The following is a 27,416-nucleotide window of genomic DNA, read 5'->3' as shown; positions in this document are numbered from 1 at the left end:
GGAAAACCATCAGTTGTTCGAACAATAACACCTCTACTAATAAATCCTTGCTCTAAATTGGTAACAACATCCACATTCATCTTGAAAAAGCCTGGGCTGGACTGGAAGATTAGTTTCACATAAGCTCTGTGTATAAAAAGAAAAGGTTGAAGATTCTGCCCTCGCAACCAACCTTCATAAAACTGATGAGCTCATTCAATGAGAGATTCTTCATCCCAAGTAGAGCCATGTTTGGCTTTATTGTGCTCACCCCAAATACACCAAGTATAAATCATAATAAAACATATATGTGTCACAGACGAAACAAAAAGAAGTGACTTTAAAATATCAATGGTATTCTTCTAAGAAGGGAAAAAGTCCAAACTTGAATAAATAAACGCCGAGGAACAACGCATGTAATTTCATCATGGGAGCAGGCAAAATGTTGAGATAGTTGCTGCAGAAATAAAAATCAGTAACGAAATTACTTATTAATAATCTGGGTTCAGTCGCGGACTAAATCGCTTTCTTTAAGACGTTCGCGGCACTGCTAAAAAATGTGTAAGCAGACTATCAGCCCCGTCATCCCTAGGATAAAAATAGTCCAGTCAACATTGTATCGGACCTCTACTGCACCGTAGAAAACCGTCGTTCACCACATCTTAAGAATGCTACTGCTCGGAATCGATAAAACTCAGTGCAATTTTCTAATCCAAAAAATATTGAGGCTTTTTTTCTTAAAAATAATCGCACCATTTTGTAAAGAAAAAGTGGAAAAACGTTTTATTAAAACGTGGGAGAGGAAGTTGAATCCTGAAAAAGCTGAAGAGAAAAAGTCATCATAAGGTGCACACCAGTGTTCAGGTGAGTCTTTGTGTGACTCCTCCCTCTTCCACAAAAGTAAGTACCCCTTGGGGCACAACCACAATGCTCAAGTCCACTATCTATATACCCTTACAAATGAGTATTCTAAAGCAATGTGAGACTCTTCCTCTAGGGAGACAATAAAACACATTTTCTATTTTTTTTTTTAATTTACACTTATATTGATAAGTTTCAACCGTCACTCGAGTTAATTATTTAAATAAATTAATAATTTTAAATTTTTAAAAGAGAAATTGGTGAAAATAACATCTCTTTTTTTTAAGTGGTTTTGTACTCTGGCCTACTTTTGATAATTGTTTGCAAAATGACCTCTGTCTAAAATTTGATCAGTTGTCTAAATTTTTCGACCATCTATCTAAATTATAAGAGACTATTTTGCAAAGAATTATTAAACTAGGCTAGAGTGCAAAATAACTTTAAAAAATAAATTATTTTGCTAAGAAGCCATTTTTAAAAATATTCACTAAAAAATATGCTAAAATTTTAAAATAAAAATATAAAAGTTGTGTACCCGGATCCGGATGCAATTCTACCATTTTGACAACTAAATATAGTCTGCCACATTAATTAACAACTGTTTGGTATTATTAAAAAAATAAATAAATTAACAACTATTTGGAAGGATGTTTTGAAAACAAAATTTAGAGGATTTTAGTTTTAAAATGAGAAACGACAAAATCACAAGGGTTTAACTTTTCCCAAAAACCCTAAAATCAATATTCCGAATCTCCTCTCTCTCCCTCTGCTCCCCTCCACCATTCGCCACCCTTCCTTCTCACCTCAGAAGACCATTTCCGTCGACTCGCCGCCCCTCCCAACTGCCCAGCTGACTCTAACTTCGGTTGTCCCTCTTCTCTCGTGTTCGTTTCCATCAGGCACATAAGGTATTACTGAGCTTTGGGTTTATATCTTCTGTAGTCTTTAATGTAAAATCTGTTCCGAATAAAATATATGTAAAATCTTGGTTTCACTCTGAATGTTATATATATATTGATGTTTCCTTCCCCTAAAAGCTTTGAAGCTAATGTCGAGCCATTGACGCTTTCCCAATAAGTTTTCTACGTTTTGGTTGCTGAGAAATGTGTTTGAGATGAAAAGGAAAGTTTATTTATTGTGATATTTTAGGGAATCACATATTTTGGATACCCTTTTGGTTGATATCTATATTATACTATTACTCTTTTTGATACTTTCGATTTTCAAGGAGGTAGCATTGTTGATATCAAGTTAAAGTTGTTTTTTTTAAATCCAGATTCTAATTTCAAAATCACTCCAGTTTTTAATCGCGAACCAATCCAGTTATTAATGGAGGTCTTGGTGGCCTCGTCTTCGGTCGACGCCGGCATCAGCTGCTGGGACCTACAAACCGGCGCAGAGCAGCTCCGTTACAAGTCATGCGCTTCCCCGTCTCATGGTCTTGTCTGCGTAGGTCAAAGCTTCCTTGCATCCTCTCAGCTCCGCGAGGCCAGAAACTCATCGGGTTCTATTTTCTATTGGTCTTGGTCGAAGGTATCTTCCTTTTATTCATTCTGTGTAGCTAAGCTGTTCGAGGAATTGTCTTTGAAATTTCACTCTCAAGTATTGGGTGGCTGTTCTTTTTTCTATTTTCCAGCCTCAAGTCGAAGTCAAGAGTTTCCCGGCAGAACAGATAGGGCCGCTCGCTGCTAACACCGAAGGGACTTATATTGTTGGGGGAGGTTCGTCTGGGGATATATATTTATGGGAGGTTAATGCTCTTCTTTGCTTGAGTGTGAATTCGTAGCATGATATTAACTGGGTTTTTACATGGATATTGATATATTAAGATCTTGGTTTACATGCTATTGTCCAGGTTGCTAGTGGTAAACTGCTTAGGAAATGGAACGCTCATTATCTGGGTGTTAGTTGCTTGGTGTTTTCTGACGATGACTCGCTACTTATATCCGGGTCGATCGATGGAAATATTAGAGTTTGGTCGCTCTTAATGTATGATGTTTTCTCTAGGGGCTCTGATTTTGTTTACATTGTTTGACTTAAACCCTGCTAAAAACAAAGTTCATGTCTCTTGACAATTAATTAGGATTTTTGATGATTACCGAAGACAACAAGCACCTTATGCATATGAATACAACTTTATGGAGCACTCATCTCGTGTAACTGATATCAAAGTAGGTTATGGAGGCGCCAACGCAGATATGGTGACCGCTTCAAAGGATAAAACATGTAAGGTATGGCATGATCTTTAACAAATTGTAAATAGAGTGCTAATGTCTGTCACATGGTATGATCCAATCATGTTGTCAAATGGGTTTGTATTGATGTTGGATATGATCTTTAGTTGGGATCTGAAACTAATTTGGGTGACTATGCTCTATGCTTTCTAAATTCTTTAAAATAATAGCGTTCAGTCCTAATTTTAACTCAAATGATAATATGTAATTTCTGCTGTATACCCATTTTGCTTATCTTATTAATGCTTGTGTCATTGGCATTTATAGAGATATATGTGTGTATATATTGGATTGCTCTGTATCTTGTAAGTTTATTTTCATTTGGCTGCACATTTTATTAGGTCTGGAGCTTATCAAAAGGGAAATTACTAAGAAGTATTGTGTTTCCATCAGAGATTGAGGCGGTTGTATTGGATCCTGCTGAACGTGTTTTTTATGCTGGCAGCAGCGATGGCAACATATATGTTGCTGCACTTCATACTGAGATCCCATCTAGCAAAAATCATGGGCTATATATCATAGGTTCATTTCCTAATCAAAGGTTTGTCTCGAAATCTTATGCCTTTATGTTATATATACTTTTCTTTGCTAATAGTAATTTGTTTGTGGCTAATAAATCATCCATTAGTACTCAGCCTATTATTTCATTCAGCTGACAACTTTATGTTCTGGCATTTGATCAGCAAGGTTAATTGCTTGGAATACAGTGCAAGTAGAAATGTATTGATTTCTGGATCAGATGATGGCTGGGTTCGAGTTTGGAATGTTAGTTCTCGTAAAACTATTGGCAAGTTCAGACATGAAAAAGGTAGATTTGTTTTGTACTTCTGTATCTTCTTCTTTCTTTTATTTAAGTGTTACACGATGTTTATTTATTTATTTTTTTTCCAATGCTTATATGTGCTTTTGATGGGCTGCTGTTATTTTTTGATGTAAGCATGCATATTTTTGCTGTTTATTTCTCTATTTTGTTTTCATTTAAGATTTTACTCTTTAATCTTAGTGACTTGGAACAGGATGTTCATTGTGCTAAATGAATACATCATTTAGATGCCTACCAATCATTATAAAGATGAAACTATTTGGCATTTAGGAGTTCATTTCACATACATGGTTTAGACTACTGAGTTTTTTATTCTAGCATGTTTTCATATGCAGGTATAATGTGCAACTTCGTAAATTTCACCTCTATTAAACTTTTCTACTGTAAAGTAATTTCTCAGCTGTTTCAAAGACTTCTCTGTTTAGAATTTGCTAATTTCACAGTTATTGGGTTTTCCATTTAGTTCCAAATACTTTTACATACATTTATTATGTTCATCTTCTTTTTCAGATTTAGATAAGGATTTTACAATTCTAAAGTTCAAATGTATGCTGCAGGTCCTGTTAATAATATTGTTATTGTTAGACAACAACTATATCCATGTTCACAAACATCCAACCGAAAGCGTGGCTCATTATTACCGCCTTTGGAAAAATATGTAAATTCAACGGATGATGAAGATGTAGATACTAAAACTGTCATTAGTTTCCAGAAAACGTGCAGCGAATCTATGGATGCCACATACCTCAGCTCTTATGTGATTAATAATCAAATCAAAGAACTTCAGGTTTTATTTCTTGGCTTAAACATTGATACACACGTATGTTTGTTTTTTCTTTAACATGTAGAGCAATAGATGTACTGCATCTGATCAATAATGCTATCCTCCATCCCCTTTCAAACCTCTTCTCTTGACTTGCGTTTTTTTTTTAATCATCTCAAGCAACAAGGTTCTGCTGGTTCTGAAATGGAGATGGAGAGACTAAAGCATGACAACAAAAAATCCATGCAAACTGTTCAGCAGTGGAAGAAAATGTATGAAAATTTGCATCAGTTTTGTGTAAATGAGCTCTTGGAGGAAGGTGCAGAACCATGCAAACTTGTGGCTTGCTCCCACAGGATCTGAGGTTCGAGTCCAGAGGGACCTACATAGCACTTGCTATTGTTTTTTGATCCCAAATAATCTAGGGTTAGGCAGGAAGCTGTGCAGAAGCTGGAAAGTTGTCCTGCTGAGACGCAGCTGTTAAATTTTTCTGTCATTTATATTAAAGGTTAGGTATAAAGAAGATATGGTTATAGAATGACTGTTCCTTTCCTAACACAAGTTATTTATAGTTGCTTTCAATGTTTAGGAGCCCCGTTTCATGTTTTACCACCCAATTGAGGTGTTTTTTTCTTCCCTTTTTTCCACTTTGGCCTCGTTATTTATGATAACAATTATTTTTGTTTATGATATGTTTGCTAAATTTGAAGCTTTATTTCAAGGCCAAAAGAGATTCTTTCTGCATTTACTATGTAGAAGAGTTGGGCTTGGTTATATTCAAAGGGAGTATGACTGTATGATTATATACGGCTTCTGCACTTAGGCATATTGCTTGAAATTTAACCCTGCAAAAATAGAGTTCCAAGCCCTTGTATATCTTAATTAATTAGCTTTTGATGTTTGCAAATGGGTAGTTTGGATTGTAGATACAATTTTGTCACATATTCATTTACCAAGATGAAAAAAACAAAAAACAAAAAATAGTTTAGTCTGATTTTGTGTTTTCCACTTTAATGATAGGTGTAGTTAATGGATAGTATGTGCTCCACTTTTTTTTTTGGTTTTGGTAGTTAATGGGTAAATTGCTTTTGTTATGGCTGATGGTGTGGTTAATCGCATGTGTTTGCATGAACCACTATTGCTATCTATTTGTGCATCACATTTTGGTGAACATTTCTTAAGGGTTCATAGTTTTTCAAGTTAAGGGGTTGAAGATAAAAATCATGTCTAATCATATTGCTTGATTGGTCTTTCATTTGTTTTAACAAAATAAAACTTAATTACTTTTTGTGTTGATTTCAAATTAATGCATGTTATAAGAATAACAAATAAAAAGTCAAAAGTTAAAAAAAATGGTGTCTAATTATATACAAAGACATAAAGTTGATTTTTGATTTAGATCTATGTAATATTTTCAAATAAGAAATGCTTTGCATCCGATTGAATTCCCACCCGAGTTGATTTGGTAGCTTTTCATTGGTACAATGAATAAAAAAGCTGCAACTCCTCAGTTTTTTTTTCAAAATATCCAATTGTTATGGGCCAGTTGGCCCGTGATTGTGCTCGTCGTCGGGACGTATAGCACAGCTCTTTTCAAATTAATCTCATTTTTTTAACTCACGAGGATAGCCCAAATGGTCGGCCTTTTTCTCACAAAGTCTAAGGTTTGAGTTCCTTCTAGGTATCTACATAATAATTGTTTTTTGGTCTCCAAATATTGTAGGGTTACTTAGGGATCTTAGTTAAAAAAAAAAAATTTACACTAAGAACCAATATAATCAATTACATTTTCACCAACATATTTTCACATACTAAATTTTGATTCTTATTTTATATTTACTTTTTTTATATAAAAATGATCAAATGCTCATTGATTAGAATCGTGTAGTACATAGGTCATAATATAAGGTGAATTTTTTTCCAATCAAGTAACCTCATTTCTCTATTTGTAGTGCATGTCTAGCTAAATCATATGCCATGGTATTATCATTATAGAACACATGCAACTTACATTATACTTGAAAATACAAATAACAAGGATCTAATGATCCTGAGAATACAATTCCATTGAAAAACAACCTCGCAAGGGGTAAGAATAGAGTTAACTATAACTTCCACATCACTTCCAAGAATGGAAACAAAGAAATCAAGTTCTAATTACCAATGCAAATTAGCTTATGAAAGATTTAAAGTCTTCACTTCTTCAAGAGATAAATAAACTGGAAAAAATCTGGCAAGACACTCTCACAAAAATCCATCAATGTTGCTAAGAATAGCACCAATAGCAGCATCTCCATCCAACTTAATTAAGCGAGGATGAAGAGTTTGCCTAACATCTTGCCTCACAAACTAATTAGAAATACATTTACACATAATTTATACTTAAATAGTTTTATATTTTTAATAATACACAAAATAATATAAAATAATTTTTATACTAAATTCTTGTCAAAGTTATTTTTTGAATAAAATCACTTTGTGGCATTATTTAAAATAAATTGTTGATTTATAAATATTTTAAAAATATATAACTCAATTAACAAAATATATATATATATATATATCAATAAAAAAGAAAACTATTTTTCTCCAAAAAAAAATTGTAAAGTTTTTTTATTAGGTTATATATAATTTTGGGGATTAAAAATATAAATAAAAATTTTGTCAAAAAAGAAAAAGAAAACCTATCATATTCATCTTCTTCCTTCCTTCCTTCACTTTCTCATCATTTATCACCCTCTTATCTATTATTCTCTGATCAGATAGTCGAGCGCCGCCATACCCTCCGTCGCCTGAGAATAGTAAATCGATATGGTCCTCGAACTTCATAAGAACCCTCAAGGAGAGGAGGAGGAGGATACGGAGCAGGATATGAAATCAATTGATGCCAAAGCTGATGAAATCAAGAAGAAGAAAAACAACAAAAAAACGAGACGTCTTTTAAAGGAGGCTTCGGACGCTGGACGGCGTGGGATTTGCTACCTGAGTCGGATTCCTCCCCATATGGACCCTTTCAACCTTCGTCAGATTCTATCTCAATTTGGAGATATTCAAAGGATTTACCTTACTCCTGAAAGTAATCATTTACTATTATATATACTACTCTCTACTCTTGGTTATGGCTATCAAAGTCCTTTGTTTACTGTTACTGATTTGTGGGACATTCATTGCAGATTCTACCCAAGTGCGGCGCAAGCGTCCTGGTCGATTTCAGGATCAAGGGTTTTCCGAAGGGTATGTAATGTGTGCATTAATGAATCACCTTAAGCTAATTTATTTTTGGCAAGTTGTTTGTAATTTGTTCTTTGTTTTTCTTATACCCTTTTGATTGTTCTAATTTTGTACAATGTAGATGGGTTGAATTTTCTGATAAACGGGTTGCTAAAAGAGTTGCTGATATGTTGAATGGAGAACAAATAGGTATGTTATACTGATCAAATTATATTTTTATGATTGCACTTTCTGTATGTTGTGAAATATTTCTATGAACTAAAGCTTGAGATTGATTAGTTTTCTATAGAAAACCCAAACAACTAGTTTGTCTTATTTTATTATCGTATCTTTTTATGAATCTTCTTGAGGCTTACTCAAATTTAGAGGTTTTTAATTGAATGTTGTATCTTTAAATTTTTTTGTTTAGGTGGGAAAAAGAAGTCATCCTTCTATTATGATCTATGGAATATCAAATACCTAAGTAAATTCAAGTGGGATGATCTGACAGAAGAAATTGGTATGTTCTCTTATGGGATTGTTTTCCATTACCCTGGTTGTATGTAGCTTGTATTGAATATGAGATAAAGTTGAGCTATTTTCTTGCAGCTTACAAAAAAGCCGCCCGAGAGCAGAAACTGGCTTTAGAAATTTCTGCTGCTAAAAGGGAGCGGGACTTCTATCTCTCTAAGGTTGATCAAGCCCGTGCATTCAGTTCCATCGAAGAACGATTAAAGAAGGTACTCAATTTGTAGACTGGTATGCTATTTCAAGTAGCATATTAGGTTGTTTTCTGGGATCAAGAATGTTGGCTTTTGATCCTATATATAGACTAATGAAAGATCATGTCATGTGCATAGCAAGTCTTCAAATGCAACTACATAATTTCTTTCTTGGTAATTAAGGCCATAACTCCAAGTATATTCTTTCTTATCTTACATGAGCAGAAGCAAAAGCTCGAACAAGAACCGGGTGCTGATCTTGATCTTCCTGTTAGCAATCAAGCATTGAAAGTTCGAAAGTTTCCACAGAAACAACCTGTTGCAAAAAATGAATCAGAAAATAAGCCTAAGCTTTCTAAAGATATCTTAGCTGGGGTAAGTTTTAGTTCTCAGTATTCAGTAATATATTTCATTTTGAGCTTCCCACTGAAACTTGTTAATGATGCTCTTTACAGGTATTTGGTGGTTCTTGCTGATCAAGACAATTGCACTTGATGATATGGGGCCAAAAATAGCGCAATTTTGATGTCTATAATGTAGATTGGTTTGAGAAAGCTTATAACCCAGTTTTGTAGCCTTCGATTGGGTCCTTAGATAAATTAGATTTTGATGGAGCTAATTTTTGTAATGTTTAATCGGAAAAATGGTCACTAAGTTGCCTTTAGTTTTGATTTAAACTATCTTTAGGCAAAATTTTTTTAATATAAATGTAATTTAGTTTTCATTCAGTTGTGATTTGAACCTCGCCTTTCTCCACACACCCAACCACCAACCACTTGGTCTTGATTGGGTGTATTGTTTTATTAATCATGTCAGTTTAAGTTCCATATAGTTTCAATATACATCTCATGAGTGAATTTAATATTGGAACATTCTGTGGTGCAATTTCTAAAAGTATTTTCAGCTTCTAGGAAATTTTAAATATTTTAAATTATTTTGAGTCTCTAAATCAGAATTCAAAATTTGTTGCATGCTTGTTTTTTTTCAAGTGTATAATTTAACATTGATTTTGACAATATAAATCATTCAAATTTTTTTAAAAATTGATGGGATACCTCTTAAAATTGAGTTAAAGCAACTTTTATTTAGGAAACTTGAAAAATGGATTATAAATTATTAGAGTTGTAACAGTCAAAATTCATCAAATTAAACACAATATATATATATAACCAACATTTTCAGTAAGAAATTCTTATCATCACACAAAATAAATTCATAATGGAAACAGTGGCAACAGGTTAAGTTTTTCAAGCATGATGAAGCCAAAGTTTAGAAAATAATAAATTTATAATATTCTTAAACAGACAAACACTATCTCAAGATATTGAAACCTACTAATTTTCCTTAACCAAGCACATCCATGAACCTTGAGCTATCAATAGCAGCACCATACTCCTCCCTAATATCAAAAAGCCAGCTTATATATATATATATATATATATATATATTTACACCCGCATAGCTACGACTTTTATAATTTTTTTTTAAAAATCTGACACTTTTTTATTTTTATTAAATAATCTGTTATTAGGTCATCTCCAACGTGGTCTCCTAAATAGTTCTCTGACAGGTTACCGAATATGTTGATGGCTTACCATTGGAGTGGAAAGTGACTTTTCAATTTTGAAGGAGTCGTTGCCTCTGTGAGGCAACGGTGCTATCTTTATTTATTTATTTTTAATTATACATATATATATTATATATAGGAAAATATTACTGTTGGTGTAAAAAACGGTAATATATTAAAAAAATTTATTCAATAAATACTCATCTATTTCAATCAATTTTCACACCATTTCATACATTTTTCTTCCAAATTATCAATATCACAAAAATTATTTTTTTACCAATGGATTCCCAAAATTCTCAAAATTTTCCAAATTCTCCAAATACCAACTCCCAAAATCTAAGGGTGTGATTGGTTTGAGATTTAGATTTGATTTTATGTTTTCAAAAACTCAAAATGAGTGGACCCACTAAAATATATAATTGGTATGGTGTTTTTGAAAACTATATCCTAATCAAAATTTTAATATTGTGTTATAATTTAGAAAATGAGAAAAACTTGTTTTCTCAGTTTTGTAAAATTATTTTCCAAAATCCCACATATTTTAGTTTCTGTTATATTTTCAAATTTAATACCAATCACAGATTTAATTTTTTAAAACTCAAAAACAGTTTACTGACATTGAACCAATCACATTTTCAAAAACATGTTTTAAATTCAGATTTTCATTTCAGAATCCACTTTTCAAAAATACAGTTTTCCAATCGTGAACCAATCACACCCTAAATTTTCAAAATTCATCATTTTCTCCACATACCAATCCCCAAAATCCAAATTTTCAATATTCTCATTTCAATCAAAATTTTCAAAATACTCCTACTACTAATCCTCAAAATCCAAATTTTCAATATTATCAATTTAACCAAAGTTTTCCAAATTCTCAAAATGATCTCATGTCCTCTTACCCTTACCAAAATTTTGGCTCTATTGAGACACCCCAACAAGCTCCATTTTTCACACCAACAAATTCACTACCATATGCATTTCATATGCTTTCCCTGCACCAACTCGAAATGGTTTCAAGAAATTATAGGCCAAGTATGGAAAAGTCTAGTATTGATTGGAATCGTGGAACATCATTGACATCTGTCTCTGAAACCCAACCTGAACATAGTGTTGAAGGATTGGAAAATGTAGTTCTACACAATGAAGATGAATCAATACATAAATGTAAAGTCAAATGGAGCAAGAAAGTCACTATACTTCTGATAAGTGGATGGCTTAATACATCTAAGGATGCCATTGTGGGGAATGACCAAACTTCTACACATTTCTGGGCTCGGATTGCAGAATACTACAACACTAACCAAAAAGGCGAGCAAGCAAGAACTGGAAGGCAATGCAAAGATCATTGGAACAAGATGAATCAAAAGGTGGCGCGTTTCAATGGGTGTTATAAACGAGTACAACAAACACATCACAGTGGTTGGTCTGATGAGCAAATTCTTGAGAATGCACACCAATTGTACAAATCTGAAAATAACAACTCAAATTTTCTGCTTGTGGACTGTTGGAGATTGCTAAAGGATGAGCCGAAATGGCATACAATGTACCAACCAAAAGGTGGTAAGAGAACGAAGGTGTCAGATACAGGGGCATTTACTTCTTCTTCCAATGCAGGCATGAAGTGCGCCCTACTGGCCAAAAGGCAGCAAAGAGAAAAGGGAAGGAAAAAAAAGACACACATGCTAGATTTATAGAGATTAGTGAACGGAAAGCATATGCATTGCAGAAATTGGTGGCGATAAAGGAGAAGAGGCGGCGATAAAGGAGAAAGAGGCCGAAGATAATAGGATGACAAAATACATGGATTATCTCATCATGGACGCGTCGCATATGACTCCTGAACAAAAGAAAGATCATGAAAACTTGTGTACTTATATTAAGAATAATATCCCGAAGTTGCAATTGCTATGTATTTTTATTAACCGCATTATTATGTATTTTATTTTATTTAAATAAATTATCCTTTATGTTAACGGCTATATTTTAACGGCTATATTTTAACGGCTACATTTTAATGGCTACATTTTAACGGCTATATTTCAACGGCTACATTTTAACGGCTATATTTCAACGGCTACATTTTAACGGCTATATTTCATCGGCTACATTTCAACGGCTATATTTTAACGACTACATTTCAACGGCTATATTTTAACGACTACATTTCAACGGCTATATTTTAACGGCTACATTTCAACAGCTATATTTCAATGGATATATTTTAACGGCTACATTTTAACGGCTATATTTTAACGGCTATATATCATCGGCTACATTTCAACGGCTATATTTTAACAGCTATATTTCAACGGCTATATTTTAACGGCTATATTTCAACGGCTATATTTTAACGACTACATTTCAACGGCTATATTTCAACGGCTCTATTTTAACGGCTACATTTCAACGGCTATATTTTAACGACTATATTTCAACGGCTATATTTTAACGGCTACATTTTAACGGCTATATTTCAACGGCTATATTTTAACGACTACATTTTAACGGCTATATTTTAACGGTTATATTTCAACGGCTACCATGTCTATAAATACCAAATTTCAATATTCCTTTTACTCAACTCTCCATTCAATCCTTCATTTTACTCTTTCATTCCCAAATATCATATACTCTAAGTTCAACAATAGATTCGCCAAATTCTTCGAATCCATACGACAATATGAGTCTAGAGGATATCATAATTGTAGAGTGTACTGACGATCATGATGATCAATATTTCAAAGCGTTCATGGATGAGGGTAGCTCAACAAGACAAGGAAGAAAGAGAGCCCACATTGATAGAGGTCATGTAGAAGGACACCAACGTTTGTTCGATGACTACTTTTCTGATGAATCGGTGTATACATAATATCAATTTCAAAGAAGATTTAGAATGCGTAGACATGTATTCCTACGCATAGTGCAAGCTCTAGAAAATCATTCAGAGTATTTCCATACGAGGTTTGATGCAGTCGGTAGAAGGGGGCTTTCGCCATTACAGAAGTGCACCGCTGCTATGCGAATGTTGGCATATGGAGCGCCTGCCGATTATGTTGATAAGTATGTTCGAATTGGTGAAACTACCGCTATTGAATGTCTAGTCAATTTCGTTCGAGGAGTGAATGATATTTTTGGGACCGAATATTTAAGACGGCCCAATACTGGAGATATTCGTCGCTTATCAAATGGGGGAGGTGCGTGGTTTTCCAGGCATGTTGGGAAGCATTGATTGATTGTATGCACCGGGAATGGAAAAATTGCCCAGTTGCATGGAAAGGTCAGTTCACGCGAGGTGATCACGACAGACCAATAATCATGCTCGAAGCAGTTGCGTCACAAGATCTTTAGATATGGCATGCATTTTTTGGTGTTCCAGGATCCAATAATGATCTCAACGTGTTAAATCAATCCCCAATATTCACTGATATCTTACAAGAGCAAGCTCCGAGAGTTGAGTTTACGATAAATGGCACGCAATACAACAAGGGGTATTATCTAGCAGATGGTATCTATCCAGAGTGGGGTACATTTGTTAAAACTATCCCACTGCCTCAATGAGAGATGCCAAGAAGCGGTACGCAAAGATGTTGAGCGAGCATTCGAAGTTGCTTTTAGCTGGCTGACACATTTTAATTTTATTTTTATTAAAAATATGTTACAAATCCATATATAGTCGACTAACACACTTACTTATTTTTTAAATGGTCAAAAAACGTATATGTTACAAACCCATACCTATATTTGTGAAATTTTCAGGGTTTCAGTTTTTGATTGAGCGAGACGAAGAGAAAAGGCGAGAAGACAACGGTGGAAACAAAGGTTTCAGTCAAGCTCGGCGGGGGGCAACTATTATTGGACTTCATACCCATTTTTCAATTTTCAAAGTTTTAGTCAAGGTGATACCCATTTATGAATTTGTGAGTTTTATTTCTCATTGGCTGTTTTTAAATTTTACGGGCTTTGCAAAGGGCGAGGAGACAACGGTGTAAACTAATGTTTCAGTCAAGCTCAGCGGGGGCGGGGGCTGCTATTATTAGGCTTCATACTCTTTTTTTAATTTTCAGAGTTTTAGTGAAAGTGATACACATTTAAAATAAAATAATTATAAAAAAATATAAAAAACCGTAACTTGTGTTGGTGACTTTAATATAAAAACTTTAATTTGATTTTAGCCTTCACTAGCCTAATAAATAAATATAAAAACTTTATTTTTTTTTTCAAATTTTGTCAGCCATGTGTTAGTTTTAAAAAAAGAATAATAATAAATTTCTTTACAGTTATTTTTTAAAAAATAAAAATAAAAAAATATATAAAAAATACTTTAAAATATATATATATATAAAAATTGTAGTGTACATCTGAATGCTCGAGCATTCCGTACGCCCGAACAGCAAAAGTCCCCTATATATTTCTTTCATGCAAAAGCATATTACTACTAAAAGCTTTCTACGATACTCAAATTAACCAATTCATTTCATGTGGATCAAATGAAAGGCGACTTACTGAAATCAAGAACCAAAATCAGGAACAAGTGGATAAAGATGGAGCTATAGAGAAATAGAGCCCTAAAAGGAGTTCCCCCAAGTATTATAGTCCACAAAGTATGTTGAGTGAGAAATCAATAAAATAAGATTTTAAAGTATGAATAGTTGTTGCCAAATATAATAGTGTGGTAGTGTAGCTTGCTTTAAGAATATATGTAAAATAGATTATTCATTGAAAGGCTATTTTGCTCCTTTTTCACTACATTTTTATGTTTGAGATATTTTACCTCACATAGTGGAGTGCTTTAATAGCTTTAGGACAAAACATTAAAAATGTAAGTGCATAAGGCTAAAGTGTGTAAATATGTGTTTTGGTTATTTGCGAAGCTTGTATAAGTTTTTTTTTGTTTTTTTTTTCTTTCCAAAATGCTATTAATTTGAAAAAATAAAAATAAATAAAGAATTTATATTTTCAAATTGATATTTTTGATACGTTAAAAATTGATTGTTTATAGGTAATGATTTCATTTATACCTTGATAGCTCAACAAATAGAAATATCTATAACAAACAAAATAGTTAATATTTTATGAGAGTAATTGATGAAAATAAACTCATTTTGAAGTCGTTTTGTCCTAATTTTGATAAATTTTTTGTAAAATGATCTGTCTAAAGTTTTGATCAGTTAGCTAAATTTTTTTTTACCAAATTGAATATCATTTTGTAAAAAATTATTAAACTAGGTTAGAATGAGATTTTAAAAAATATGTCATTTTGACAAGTACATAAAATTGTTTGAAAAAAGAAATCTTTAAAATATCTATAACAAAATGAGAAATAGAAAATAAACTTCTTTCTATATACACAAATAAATAAAAATAGTGAAAATAGGAAAAAATGATTCATAATTTTTATATTTTTAGACAAATACAATATAATTTTCTAAGAATTTATTTTGATATTGATACTTTAATTATGTAATGAAAATGTATTATTAGATATTTTTATATTTCTTAATGTTTTATTATAAATTTCTATATTTTCGAACAAATATCTATAATATCCGTAAATTTAATATCTCCATTCTATGGATACCGATATTTTCAAATCGGTCCACTAGTTTCGTTCACCCAAGTAGTTGGAAGAAGAAATGGAATGAAAAATATTTAACACCTTTGAATAGTATAATTTTGTAAAGACCACAATTATCCTCATTCCTCTTCTGTTACTCACACCTGTTATCAATTGTTTTTATTTAGCCAGACTAGTGCTGCAAACACATAAAATGTTTCATAACTTAGTGCTCTTATTTATTTTCTCAAAATTTTATTATAACCGATGCAATACCAATAAAACTTTAACAAAGAAAAGGGAGTCACGAAAGGCAGAATCATTCTATCCACAAGACTTGGATCTATACATTCAATGTTTTCCACAAGTTACATGCCAGTTAAAATAATGTATGTTCATACTGGGTTCCATAACAAGGTATCATCACATATAGAAACTACCCTGTAACTGTTCAAGTTAGCTGCAACATGCGCCTCTCTGAGCGACCGTTCCATCTCTTGAGCCCGACAGACCTTGAGAGCGTCCATATCCAACCTTGATGCCAGACGACTGCAATCAAATAACCGAAAAGCTTTAACAGTGATCATTTAATACATTGCATTCATAATTTTATGACAGGGGATGTTAGTGTGTGATAATTAGGCAGGTTTACCAAACAAAGCATCTCATAGTTTAGACAGTAGTTAAATAATTATGCATAGCCTTAATCCTAATTCATTTAGTTTAAATCTGAATTACCTCATTCGATACATCAAACACGCCTTCCTGAATATTCTGAAGGATTTTTGCAGCAGTCTTGATAAAGGCCTGCAAGTTGAGTCAATATAATTATTTTAAACATATTTAAATCTGACTATAGAGGCTTCATTCAGAATCTGTTTAGTAACATCACCTCTTCAACATTTTGAGCGGTTCTTGCAGATGCCTCCAGGAATAAAAGCCCATTTTCCTTTGCAAACTGCTCTCCTTCCTCCTTGCTGACGGCCCTCCGATGAGCAAGATCACTCTTGTTACCTACTAGCATGATTGTCATGTTGGGATTTGCATGCTGCCGAGCATCCTCAAGCCAGTTTGCCAAATGATTAAAAGTCTCTCTCCTACATGAAGAGATTTCATTGTTATTATAGTTGACATAATCTTAGATATAATCCACCAAAGACACAGATAGAGGTCCCAGGCAAACTGCAGCCTCCATGGATTAGCTAATGTAAATTTCGCTCATTTACAGAAGGGGTAACAAAAGGGTCTATTGGTTACCATTCTTTAAGTAACAATGTGAAGTTTCAACTTTCAAGTATACACTAATAGAATATAAACATCCTAGTCCTACTACAGTAACTTATTCAGGCAAATATTGATATTCACAAAGCACAAAACAATCTCTCATGAACACACAAATACACACCTGGTTATGTCATACACCAAAAGTGCTCCGGCTGCTCCTCTATAGTAAGATCTAGTGATGGATCTGAACGATTCTTGCCCAGCCTGAAAGAAAACAAAGGTTCCTGGCCTAAGATTTCAGTGCATTACCAAACAAAAAGACAGCAATTGTTCAATTCATTAATTGAAAAACTAAATACATTCAAATACAAGTTGGCTTAATATATTATAAAATTTAGTTAACATATATGCTACAGGATGATCACCCTTCAAATATATAATTAATATGCCTAAAACTCCACCACAAAATCGAAGATAACTTTTTTATTTATTTATTTTTAAAGGACAAGCATTTAAGATCAAAGTCACATGAGCACTTATATATAAGCATAACAAGTTAGTATTTGAAATATTTATAATATGGGTCTGAAATATTAGCTCAAAATTACATTTCTAAAACGAAGGAATATTCACAAACGAAAAGTAATATTTCAATCCATTTCAATTTCGCTTCTTTATTTTCAATGATTCTCTCAGCTACCAAACAGGTGAAAACAATACAAGAAAAAGATGCTTACAGTATCCCAAATTTGGAGCTTGATTGGACGACCATCAATGGTGACCATCCGAGCACCGAACTCAACTCCGATGGTGAGATCATGGACCGGCTGGAACCTCTTATCAGTGAATTGTAAGAGCAGGCATGATTTCCCTACACCTGCACACACAGAATCACAACCCCAATTCACAAAGCCAATTAAAAAAGATGATCGGAATTAGGGTTCTTGAAATCGAAGGAGTTGAGTATGGAACCTGTGTCGCCGATGATGATGTACTTGAAAAGGTAGTCGTAAGACATGTCTGAAACGACGTCGTGGAGCTGTAGAAGAAGAAGAAGGAGAGAATTCGAGATTGTTTTGAGATAAAAAGGTGTTCTTTTTTCCACTTTTGGTTTGGAAAAACTAAATTTGGAGAAGAAGAGAATTGATTAATTAGTTAAATAAATAATCTCTAAAAAAAATTGAAAATGGTGAACTAAATTAATATTTTGGTTTAAATAAAGAAGATAAAGATACCGTGCCGTGACGTAAAACCACCGACAATGCTGAAAATCGCTTGAGTCTATTATCTGGATATGGTATCCAAAATATATTTTATATTATAAGAATGTTGAAGAAGAACATCGAATGTATTTTATTAATGATTATAGGACAAATAGTGAATTTAGTTAGATTTATTTGGAGATGATTAAGTTCTAATCAATAAACCAAGAAAATTATTATTCAAATCAAATCCAAATTTTAATTATTCTCCCTCCGTGGAGTGCTAACGAGACAAAATTTATCAAATATTTTATATTTTATGTATATTATAAATTTTTAACAATATTTACGTCATAAACTAAAAACAAATATAATTTTGGCCTCTAAATTATGTATTTGAAAAAATTAGGATAGTTTTTAACAAGCCAAAAAGATTATAGCAGCTCCAATGCTTGTAGCCCGAGAGGTGGCTTGAGCATATTTGTTAGATAAAATGCCATCTTGTGAATGCTAAGTAAAATTTTTATTTGTTATGGCTAGAGAAGTTGCCACTTTCAAATAACGTTGCTTTTTTTTTATTTTGAAAAATTAATAATATTTTATACCAATTTATGTATTTTTGGCAATACTGCTTGTATTGTTGATGTTCTTAAAAGTATGATTTTGTAGTATTAAATGTAAAAAATTTATTTGTCCAAAACTAAATAGATAATAGAAAAGAGAATGAGAAAAAAAATTACAATTTTAGTATATATGCTTAATTAAAAGTGCATAAAGAAAGTTACCTTGTAATTTAAATTGAATTGAGTGTAATTTGATGTAGTTACTAGATTTTGTGTATGTGTTTAACCCCGTAATTGGAGTTAATTGAAATGCTTTTATTATATTCTCCAATTTTCATGCCTCCATAAAAATTGGGTGTAATATTATTTTAATGTATAATGACTAAACATAACAAATAATTTATATGTAATTACACTTGACACCCAATATTTTAAAATATAGTGTAATTAATACCCTAATAATTAAACCATAACTTTCAAAACATGCCTTAAATAAATCCATAAATCATAATTTAATTCCTCTAAATTAAAAACAAATTTGTTCTCTTGCCTCATTGTAACCAAAAAAAATTATTTGGTGAATACATACTCACTTAAAAAAATATTGGGTAATTGGTGAAAATTGCTTTTTTTAAGTCATTTTACACTTTGTCTTAGTTCGGATAATTTTTTGTAAAATAACAACTGTCTGAAATTTCGATTAACTGTCTAAAAATTTCAACTGGCTGTCTGAAGTGTCATAGTTCATTTTACAAATAATTATCAAAACTAAATCATTATACAAAATGACTTCAAAAAATAAGATTTTTAACACAAACAAAATTTAAGTTTTTGATGTTGAAGGTATATATACTTCAAAACGAGGAACTTTCAAAGTAGGTGTCCATTACAATTGAACTTGTTATTTATTTGTGTGATTGGGGTGAAGAAAATTAAAAATTTACACGTGGATTAGAATACTAGATACCCTTTCAAAATTTAATTTCACGCTTCTTTTTTAATAGCCTTGGAAGGTGTTTGTCGTTTAGAAGAAAGGAATTTCCCATCGATACAAGCAATCGATGACCGATTTCCATGGCCAATCATTTTACACAAAATACCAACCATATGAAATGAAACCATTCTCATTGAGAATGGGGGCTTCAACTTCTAATTTATCCTCACAAAGCAAGCAAACTTTGTACCTTGAAGAATTTCAAAATAGGCAATTTAAGCATGAGTAGAAATGATGAAAATTCTTGTGTCATTTCTAAAAGATATAACAATGTACTCATAAAGTTTTGTATGGTTCTCATGATGAATGTGAGCTCCGAAGGTACTCTATTAATTTGACACTACCAAGTACCAACCAAACAGTTTTTTGCCCACAAGTGAGAAATCCAGAAGCCAAGACCACATAAATGTTAAATAAAAAGACAAGGAACTCGAGAGCAAAGAACAAGTAGAATACATATATTCCAGCTTTCACTCTTCCATTGAATCTCCTACTTCAATCACTTCCACCTTCTCCTTCAATGGAGTAATCTTTGTTAAAAGCACCTCTGCAAAATTCAATCAATCTTCATTAGCTAACAGGGACTTTTAGGTTCTACAACTAAGCTGATTAAACATCAAATCAAGCTCACTAACCAGTCTTTTCGGAGAATTTATATTCCTTTTCACTGACAAAGGTGCGAGGATTGGGCATCAAATGGTTCCTCAAATACTCCTTATGCCCCTGAAACATGTGTCAAGAAGTGAAGTTTATATTAGCATCATGATAATACTTCCTTTTCCAATGATGATAGACTGATGGAAACAACATACCTTGGTTATTACACAAACATCAACGTTGCTTCCACTGCCCAAGTCGTTAAAAATACCAGAGCATATTGCCTCAGTTACGATCTTTACTCCTTCATCCCTCTGCACCAAAAGAGAAAACAGGTAAAATAAAGGTTTAGACCATTTATACCTTGCCCAAACAGAAGTTATTTCACATGCCAACAAGACCAAATATATGTAAAACTCATTGAAGCATCTGTAAGTATACTAGATTTCCATTAATGATCACTGCTGTTAATCAGATTCTATGTTCTAACAGCATCAAGGTAATTTCAGCAATACTATTGACTTACTCTAGCACATATAAAGGTTTAAAATACGAAAGACTAACTTACAGTCAATCCTTCTTTGTATTTAGTCTCAAATACTGACATTGCTGCAAGAGAACCAGATCCCATTGTAGCAAACGGCAATGTATCGGTAGAACCATGAGGATAGATCTGCCAAAGCAAGCAATATTAGCTAGTGTGTCAAGCATAAATTGAGCATTCTGTCTAAAAGTCTGAAAACAATAACTTACGGTATGTAAATGAGGCCCAGTGATATCAACACCACCGAGAACCAAAGCAGCTGAGACATGACCTTGATAGCTAAACAACATATTAACAGTTAGAATAATAACACCACCAGGAGAATAATTGATTATGGAAATCTTAAATGAAAAGAACTCAACTTGAAAAGGTGTTTCTTAAGTAGGGTGAGGGCAGTAATAACCCTAGATTCTCGCCCAGTGTGATAGCGATGGAGCTGAAGTTGGGAGCTGACCATATCTACAAATATACAAACACAAAACAATGATTCCCAAAGTAATTTTTCACTTTGATAATTGTCATACTACTAAACACTACAATCTTCAGAAGGCAAAAGCACTCTAGCATATTGATTCCCATGAGGAATCAAACCTAGACTCATGGGAACAAACAAACCATGGACTTGACCACTTGCCTTACCCCACGTGGGTTCAAAGTGATGATACTGAGAGAATAGGTTATTACTTCACATTATCTAAAGTAAAAAAAAACACTAGAGAGAAAATTATCACACACAAGTAAGATGTAAAATGTTGAATCAAGAATGCATTGCATGGTGTTCTTAATACAGTCACATATACCTGTTACTGCCTCAGTATCAGCAGCAGTTCCCGCACCACAACAGTAAATATTGGGAGCCATATAATGAATTTTTTCACAATTCTTATCACAAACTATGGGTCCTTCGGTGGCCCTTGTATCTGCTCCAAGAATGACACCATCCTGAAGAAAAGATTGAAAAGACAAAACTATAAGTACATAAAGTGTCAAAGCCCTCAACTGGAAAAATTATGAAGCTGCCAAATATGTAGTTACAAAGACAAAAAAATCTAGCTAAATTTTCATCCAAAAAAAAAAACAACGGTATGCAAGTTCAAACATAAATGGCTATAACTTATTGAAATGGTAAACCCTTGAATACAACTCAAAACCAATTGTCTTAAAATTGGGTTTATCCATAGTTTCAATTTCTATAATTCAATAATACATTTGTAAATTTCCAGTCTCATTTTTCCTATTTCTACCACGCAAAGAATCAGCTTAGCATCCTAAAACTCTGGTAAGTTTCATCTAAATAACTAAAAGTAACCATAAATACATCGATCCAAAGTCCTTAAAGCAGCTAATTTCGAGTACGGATTATAAGGTTTCAAGTTACATTTACACATTTGAATCAATTTAGCCCTAATTGACAAAGACACTAACGATAACAAAAAGAATCAATTTGAATGAAAACGAGGTGTACCTGGAAAACTAGACCGACAATAGTAGTACCAGTCTTTCGATAAGATGGTTGCCGAAAACCTTTCTCCGAAAGCATAGCGTTTCTTCTGCAAAGATCGAAACTGAACCCACCCTTGGGCGGAAGATCAACCTTCGACATTCTGACCTGCAAACATGGAATAGAAAAAAACCTAAAGCCCACAGAAACGGAAAGAAAGTCACGCAAAGAAGACGAAGAAGAGAGGAGAAGAAAATTACCTGAGAGAGTTGGAAGACGAAACCCTAATCGATTTGAGAAGAAGAATTCGAGATCAAAGTGAAGAGAAGATCAGTTTGGTTCCTCCTAAAACACCACCACTCCAGTCTCCTCCTGTAACCTCGAGAACACGAAAAGGATATCATTGTAAATAAAACTCTTATTTGTATTTGTACGATCAGTCCCCAATTTTATGTTATTTGGCAACTTAATCCCTAACTTTTTATTTTAGGCAAATTAGTCCGTACATCCTTTAAACTAACTTTAACTTCTGTGATTATCTTTTTTAAATAGTAAAACTTTTTTTAACAATAAATAATATAGCATCTTTAATTATGAATTTTTTTAAAAATGAGGTAATGTATTTCTTTTCTTCTTCTTTTTTCAAATCTTTAAATTAAAAAAAAATGTATCTCATTCCTAAGATAAGAATATTAAAGAATGAATATATGGACAACTAAAGCAATACAAAGTAAAAAAAATCAGTTTGACTGCAATGGTTTTTTTATAAAAAAAAAAAAAAAAAAAAACAAATTTGCCAAATTTTCTCTTTCCTCTATTTTCTTGAAGAAAAAAAGTAATTATAAGAGAAACTAACTTGCATTGAAAGGGGACTAATTTGCCAAAAAAAAATTAGAGATCCAGTTGCCAAACAACATAAAGTTTGGGACTCATCATACAAATAAGCCTAAATAAATAATTTAGAGAAGAGTAATTTACATCAAATATGATATTTTTTTAAACTCGGAAACATATGTGAATTTCTTTTATTGAGTTTTATATGGCATAATTTTATTTTTTTTTACATTTTTTCCATATATTTGTAATATTTTATTTGTATATCATATTTTATTTTTATATAATTTTAGTAGCTAGTTTTAATATGTTTTGATGTTATTTTTATAATTTTAATCTATTAGTAATATTTTTTATCATTCATATTTTATAAAACATTTTTCTTACATTGTTTTTTGAAAAAAAAAAACCGAGACCTTCTTCATCATGCATTTTATTCTTATTTCTTCTTCTTCTTTTCTTCCATATTTTATCTTCTTCAACATTTTCTTCACGGTAACCAGTTACTACTATCAAAGTAATTTTAATTTTTTTTTATGTGATAGTAATCGTAAGCCATTGTCAATTTTTTTAGTGATGTGTGGTAATTGGTTACCACTATCAAAATCATTTTTTTTAAGTAGTGTGGTGGTAACTAGTTACAACTATAAAAATAATTTTGATTTTTGTAGTAATGTACCATTATCAAAATACCAATTGAATTGCAACTGGTTACAAAGTGAGATTTGAAAAAAAAAAAATAATACTAAAAAAATAAACTAAATTGATCGTGAAAGAAACTAATTACAGCTAGATCTGAAGAAAAAAAAAAAAAGATCTGAAAAACAAAAAAGAATTAGTTGTGATGGTAACAAGTTACTTAGCTAGACCTAGAAAAAGAATAGGATCCAAACAAAAAACCTAAACTGGTCATAATCGTAACTAGTTACAGCTTGGTTTTAAAAAAATCAGATCTTAAAAAAAAAAATCAGTTGCCATGGTACTTGATTACTTAGTTAGGTGTGAAAATAAAATCCAATCTTAACAAAAAAAATCTAAATTGATTGTTATTGTAACTGGTTACAACCAGGTCTAAAAAATCATATATAAATAAAAAGAATTAGTCGTCATGGTACTTGGTTACTTAAACAGATCTGGAAAAAAAAATATCAGATCCTGAACAAATCGAGATGGTAACCTATTACAGTTAGGGCTAGAAGAAAAAAAATAATATCTGAAGTGCGAAATCAAATTTAAAATGCAAAATCAGATATGAAAAAGAAGAATAATAACAAATAGAAAAAAGAATAGCATTAAAACCGGAAGAAGAAGAAGATGAAGAAGAAGGAGATTGAATAAGGTAACCGGTTATAGCTAGGTCCACAAAAAACTCAAATCTGAAAACTAAACCAGATCGTGACAGTAACCAGTTACTTAGACAAATCTGGAAAAAAAAACTGATTTGGGAAGAAAAAAAAAATAGATTTGAAACAATAAAGAAGACGAAGAAGAAGAAGAACGCGAAAAAGACGAATGCAATCTAAAGATGGCATTGGCGGTGGCCGGAGGTACTACGTACGATGTTTGGTGTGAGAGAAAATGATTGGTTGCCATTGTTGTGAAAGAAAATGAAGAGTGAGTGAAAGTAGCCCATTTAAAAAATATATATATCAAGTTTTTTCAAAATCAATAAAACAATATAAAGAAAAGGTATAACAAATTAAAACCTAAAATGAAGAAACTCATGTCTTAGTAGTTATAAGACTAGTTAGTACTTAACAACTCAAATATTACAGTCATCCAAATTTCAAACACAAATTTTAAAATCATTACAGTCATCCATAATAGCAAGTAGATAGTTCATAGAAATTAAAACAAAGTAAAACTCTTGAATCCATCAATCAACAACGGCAATGGCAATGGGTGCCTTAGTCTTCTCCTTTGTTGCTGTCTTGTCCTTAAGTTTGTTTTCCTAGTAGGTTTTTTCCTAGAAGTGGGTGGTTCATCATTGGCTTCTTTTTTGGATGACTTAAGATCAATAGAAGTAGAATTTAGGGTAATATTTGGGATAGGATTTGGGGTGGAATTTCGGGTGGTGTCTGGGGCATTATGCACTTCACCTAATTGAGTAGAAGTTGGGGGAAGAAATTTGTCTATCGCTCTTATACAAAAAAAATACAAATAGTTATTAAAATATTAAATCAGTGAACAAACAAGATACTAAATCAAAATAAAAAAATTGATTATAACATTAAGTATATAATATAACAAATTTATAAGAAAGTTAGTGAACTAATCCCACAAATAAAAAATAATCACATTTATGATTATAATTTATAATCCCAAAACAAATAAGTAAATATATATATATATATATGTACAAAATCACATCCACATTTGAAAGTAGATGTTCATATATATATATATATATATATTTTTTTTGAGATTAGAGGATATGTATATCAGCACACAAAATATATAAATACTAAGTTATAATGATGAGAATACCTCTTGTTTATGTCTTTCACAAACCAAAAATCATCTATAGCACAATAACGAACTCTTGAAGTATTTTTGTTTTCATAAAATCAATATATAGAGATAATTTTTTAGCCCAAGCAATATTATATAATTATATATATTAGCTGAAAAGAAACAAAAATATGGATTTTGGATTAATATATTAGCATATATATATTATATGATCAATATGTATATATATATACCTGAGAATGGAGAGGCTCAATGACACCGTGCCGTCACTGCCGTGTGTGAATAGCTAGTGGCTGGTGTCGTCGCTACCGTGAGCTGCTGGAGATATGGGGAGGCTTTGAGAGTTGAGACTGAGAAAGAGTGAGTGAGAGAGAATGAGGGGGCGGCTGCTTGCTGGTGTATTTTAGAGTGACTCTCTGAGTATCTCTCTGAGATAGAGTGAATGAGGGTGAGGCGGAAGAAGGTGAGAGAGATTGAGATATTTAGGTTTTATATGTACTATGCAGGGTTTTAATTTTTACAGTGAATAATAATAAAAACTAAAAATTAAATAATATAATATATATATGTATATATAATTGTTGCTTGTTATACGAGTACATTGGGTTGGGTTGGGCTATCAGCATATGGGCTCGTGGTCGAGCCGAAATTATTCGGATTACTGTTTATGCCACCAAATGGGCTTCGACCTAGAAAGGTGTGACAATCAGAATCATGTGATCTGCAGGGGGAAAGATCAGGTTAAAGCTGTGCAATCCCACATCGTCTGGGGAAGGTCAATTATGATGATTCTAAGACTGTGTAGGTATGGGACTACACAGATGAGGAGGACTTAAATAGATTGATGGGTACTACCTATACCAACAAGATGCATCTTCTGTACGATAGCCCATCACTTGAGAACTCCAAAGTTAAGCGTGCTTGACCTGGAGTAATCTCAAGATGGGTGACTTATTGTGAAGTTTTCCTAGGAAGCGTGCAGGTGAGGACAAAGCACGCTGGAAAGACTCGTGTTGATTTGTAGGGCCAGTTGTCATTCCAGGAAGCAGCCATATTTAATCAATCATTGTGTTTTTGTATTATTTTGCATAGAATTGTAATAGTATTTCTTATTTTCCAATGAGACAATACAAATATCTCTAACATTGTAAACATGACTTAAACTCATATAAAATTAAATAAATTAATTAAAATATAAATATTTTACAATGATAATTATTTAAAAATAATTAATAAAACCATACATGTTTACCCGAAAAATGGTTGTTGATGACGTGGCAAGGATTTCTCACACGTGGTTGGCACGTCGCGGAAGTGTTGTTCGACTATCGACCAGAGGCACATCGCTTCGTCGGGCTTAACTATTAGATATGACCAGGCTGGTCATATAATTTGATTTATTTCCTTCTAAGATTGTAATCCTATAATAATTACATTGAATATTTCCTCTTTATTACCTCGATACGCAGTTATTAAGGAAAGTTAAGGCCCATTGGCCCATGTAACCCTCCTTGAGCCTATAAATATGCATGAAATAGCTCAAGGAATGGGTTTTTGATCTCTGGATCTTTTTGCTAAGTATTGAGAGAAAGAGAGCAATAGTGTGATTATTCATCGTTTTATTGTAATTCCCTCAAGGTTTGTGAAACTCAAGAACCCTAGTTCTTTGATCACGGCTTTGAGATTCAATATTAATAATAGCACTAAGTGGACGTAGGTTATTACCATTATTCGGGGCCGAACCACTATAAATCCTTGGTGTTTTATTCTTTTCCATTAGATAAAATTCTTAATTGTCGTTTTATCTTTTGTCGTATATTTGACTC

At 32.5% G+C, this 27,416-nt stretch overlaps 5 protein-coding genes across 7 annotated transcripts; 3 read left to right on the top strand and 2 right to left on the bottom strand.

Moving 5' to 3' along the window:
* The first annotated feature begins 1,546 nt into the window (after nucleotides 1-1,546).
* On the top strand, nucleotides 1,547-5,381 carry LOC133817185 (protein ROOT INITIATION DEFECTIVE 3). Of its 2 annotated transcripts, none has more exons than XM_062249609.1 (9): nucleotides 1,547-1,748; nucleotides 2,141-2,373; nucleotides 2,477-2,590; nucleotides 2,696-2,829; nucleotides 2,924-3,071; nucleotides 3,416-3,615; nucleotides 3,758-3,882; nucleotides 4,455-4,684; nucleotides 4,841-5,381. In XM_062249609.1, exons 2-9 carry the CDS (start codon nucleotides 2,170-2,172, stop codon nucleotides 5,021-5,023), a joined length of 1,338 nt encoding a protein of 445 aa, XP_062105593.1. In that variant the 5' UTR covers nucleotides 1,547-1,748; nucleotides 2,141-2,169; the 3' UTR covers nucleotides 5,024-5,381. The 2 variants fall into 2 exon arrangements, with proteins under 2 accessions (XP_062105593.1, XP_062105594.1); XM_062249610.1 differs by having other exon boundaries at nucleotides 2,117-2,373.
* Nucleotides 5,382-7,358: 1,977 nt separating this feature from the next.
* On the top strand, nucleotides 7,359-9,320 carry LOC133817184 (pre-rRNA-processing protein ESF2). The gene is made up of 7 exons (XM_062249608.1): nucleotides 7,359-7,736; nucleotides 7,834-7,894; nucleotides 8,013-8,080; nucleotides 8,301-8,390; nucleotides 8,480-8,610; nucleotides 8,818-8,967; nucleotides 9,048-9,320. The coding sequence occupies exons 1-7, from the start codon at nucleotides 7,472-7,474 to the stop codon at nucleotides 9,066-9,068; spliced, it is 786 nt and encodes a 261-aa protein (XP_062105592.1). The 5' UTR covers nucleotides 7,359-7,471; the 3' UTR covers nucleotides 9,069-9,320.
* A 3,738-nt stretch (nucleotides 9,321-13,058) lies between these two features.
* LOC133813887 (uncharacterized) lies at nucleotides 13,059-13,723 on the top strand. The gene is made up of 2 exons (XM_062246920.1): nucleotides 13,059-13,359; nucleotides 13,542-13,723. The coding sequence occupies exons 1-2, from the start codon at nucleotides 13,059-13,061 to the stop codon at nucleotides 13,721-13,723; spliced, it is 483 nt and encodes a 160-aa protein (XP_062102904.1).
* Nucleotides 13,724-16,023: 2,300 nt separating this feature from the next.
* LOC133817183 (ras-related protein RABB1b) lies at nucleotides 16,024-18,288 on the bottom strand. Of its 2 annotated transcripts, none has more exons than XM_062249607.1 (7): nucleotides 18,179-18,288; nucleotides 17,916-18,064; nucleotides 17,681-17,820; nucleotides 17,125-17,207; nucleotides 16,612-16,816; nucleotides 16,458-16,526; nucleotides 16,024-16,268 (listed from the first exon to the last, which is right to left on the bottom strand). In XM_062249607.1, exons 2-7 carry the CDS (start codon nucleotides 17,959-17,961, stop codon nucleotides 16,176-16,178), a joined length of 636 nt encoding a protein of 211 aa, XP_062105591.1. In that variant the 5' UTR covers nucleotides 17,962-18,064; nucleotides 18,179-18,288; the 3' UTR covers nucleotides 16,024-16,175. The 2 variants fall into 2 exon arrangements, with proteins under 2 accessions (XP_062105591.1, XP_062105590.1); XM_062249606.1 differs by having other exon boundaries at nucleotides 17,916-17,982; nucleotides 18,179-18,244.
* Nucleotides 18,289-19,934: 1,646 nt separating this feature from the next.
* On the bottom strand, nucleotides 19,935-22,683 carry LOC133817182 (proteasome subunit beta type-7-A). Its single transcript, XM_062249605.1, has 9 exons — nucleotides 22,545-22,683; nucleotides 22,309-22,452; nucleotides 21,644-21,785; nucleotides 21,206-21,302; nucleotides 21,053-21,122; nucleotides 20,868-20,972; nucleotides 20,515-20,613; nucleotides 20,338-20,425; nucleotides 19,935-20,249 (listed from the first exon to the last, which is right to left on the bottom strand). Exons 2-9 carry the CDS (start codon nucleotides 22,444-22,446, stop codon nucleotides 20,173-20,175), a joined length of 816 nt encoding a protein of 271 aa, XP_062105589.1. The 5' UTR covers nucleotides 22,447-22,452; nucleotides 22,545-22,683; the 3' UTR covers nucleotides 19,935-20,172.
* Nucleotides 22,684-27,416: the final 4,733 nt, after the last annotated feature.

The sequence above is a fragment of the Humulus lupulus genome, chromosome 2, assembly GCF_963169125.1.
Source record: "Humulus lupulus chromosome 2, drHumLupu1.1, whole genome shotgun sequence".
Classification (NCBI taxonomy): Eukaryota; Viridiplantae; Streptophyta; class Magnoliopsida; order Rosales; family Cannabaceae; genus Humulus; species Humulus lupulus.
This window is presented reverse-complemented; position numbering and strand designations above follow the sequence as displayed.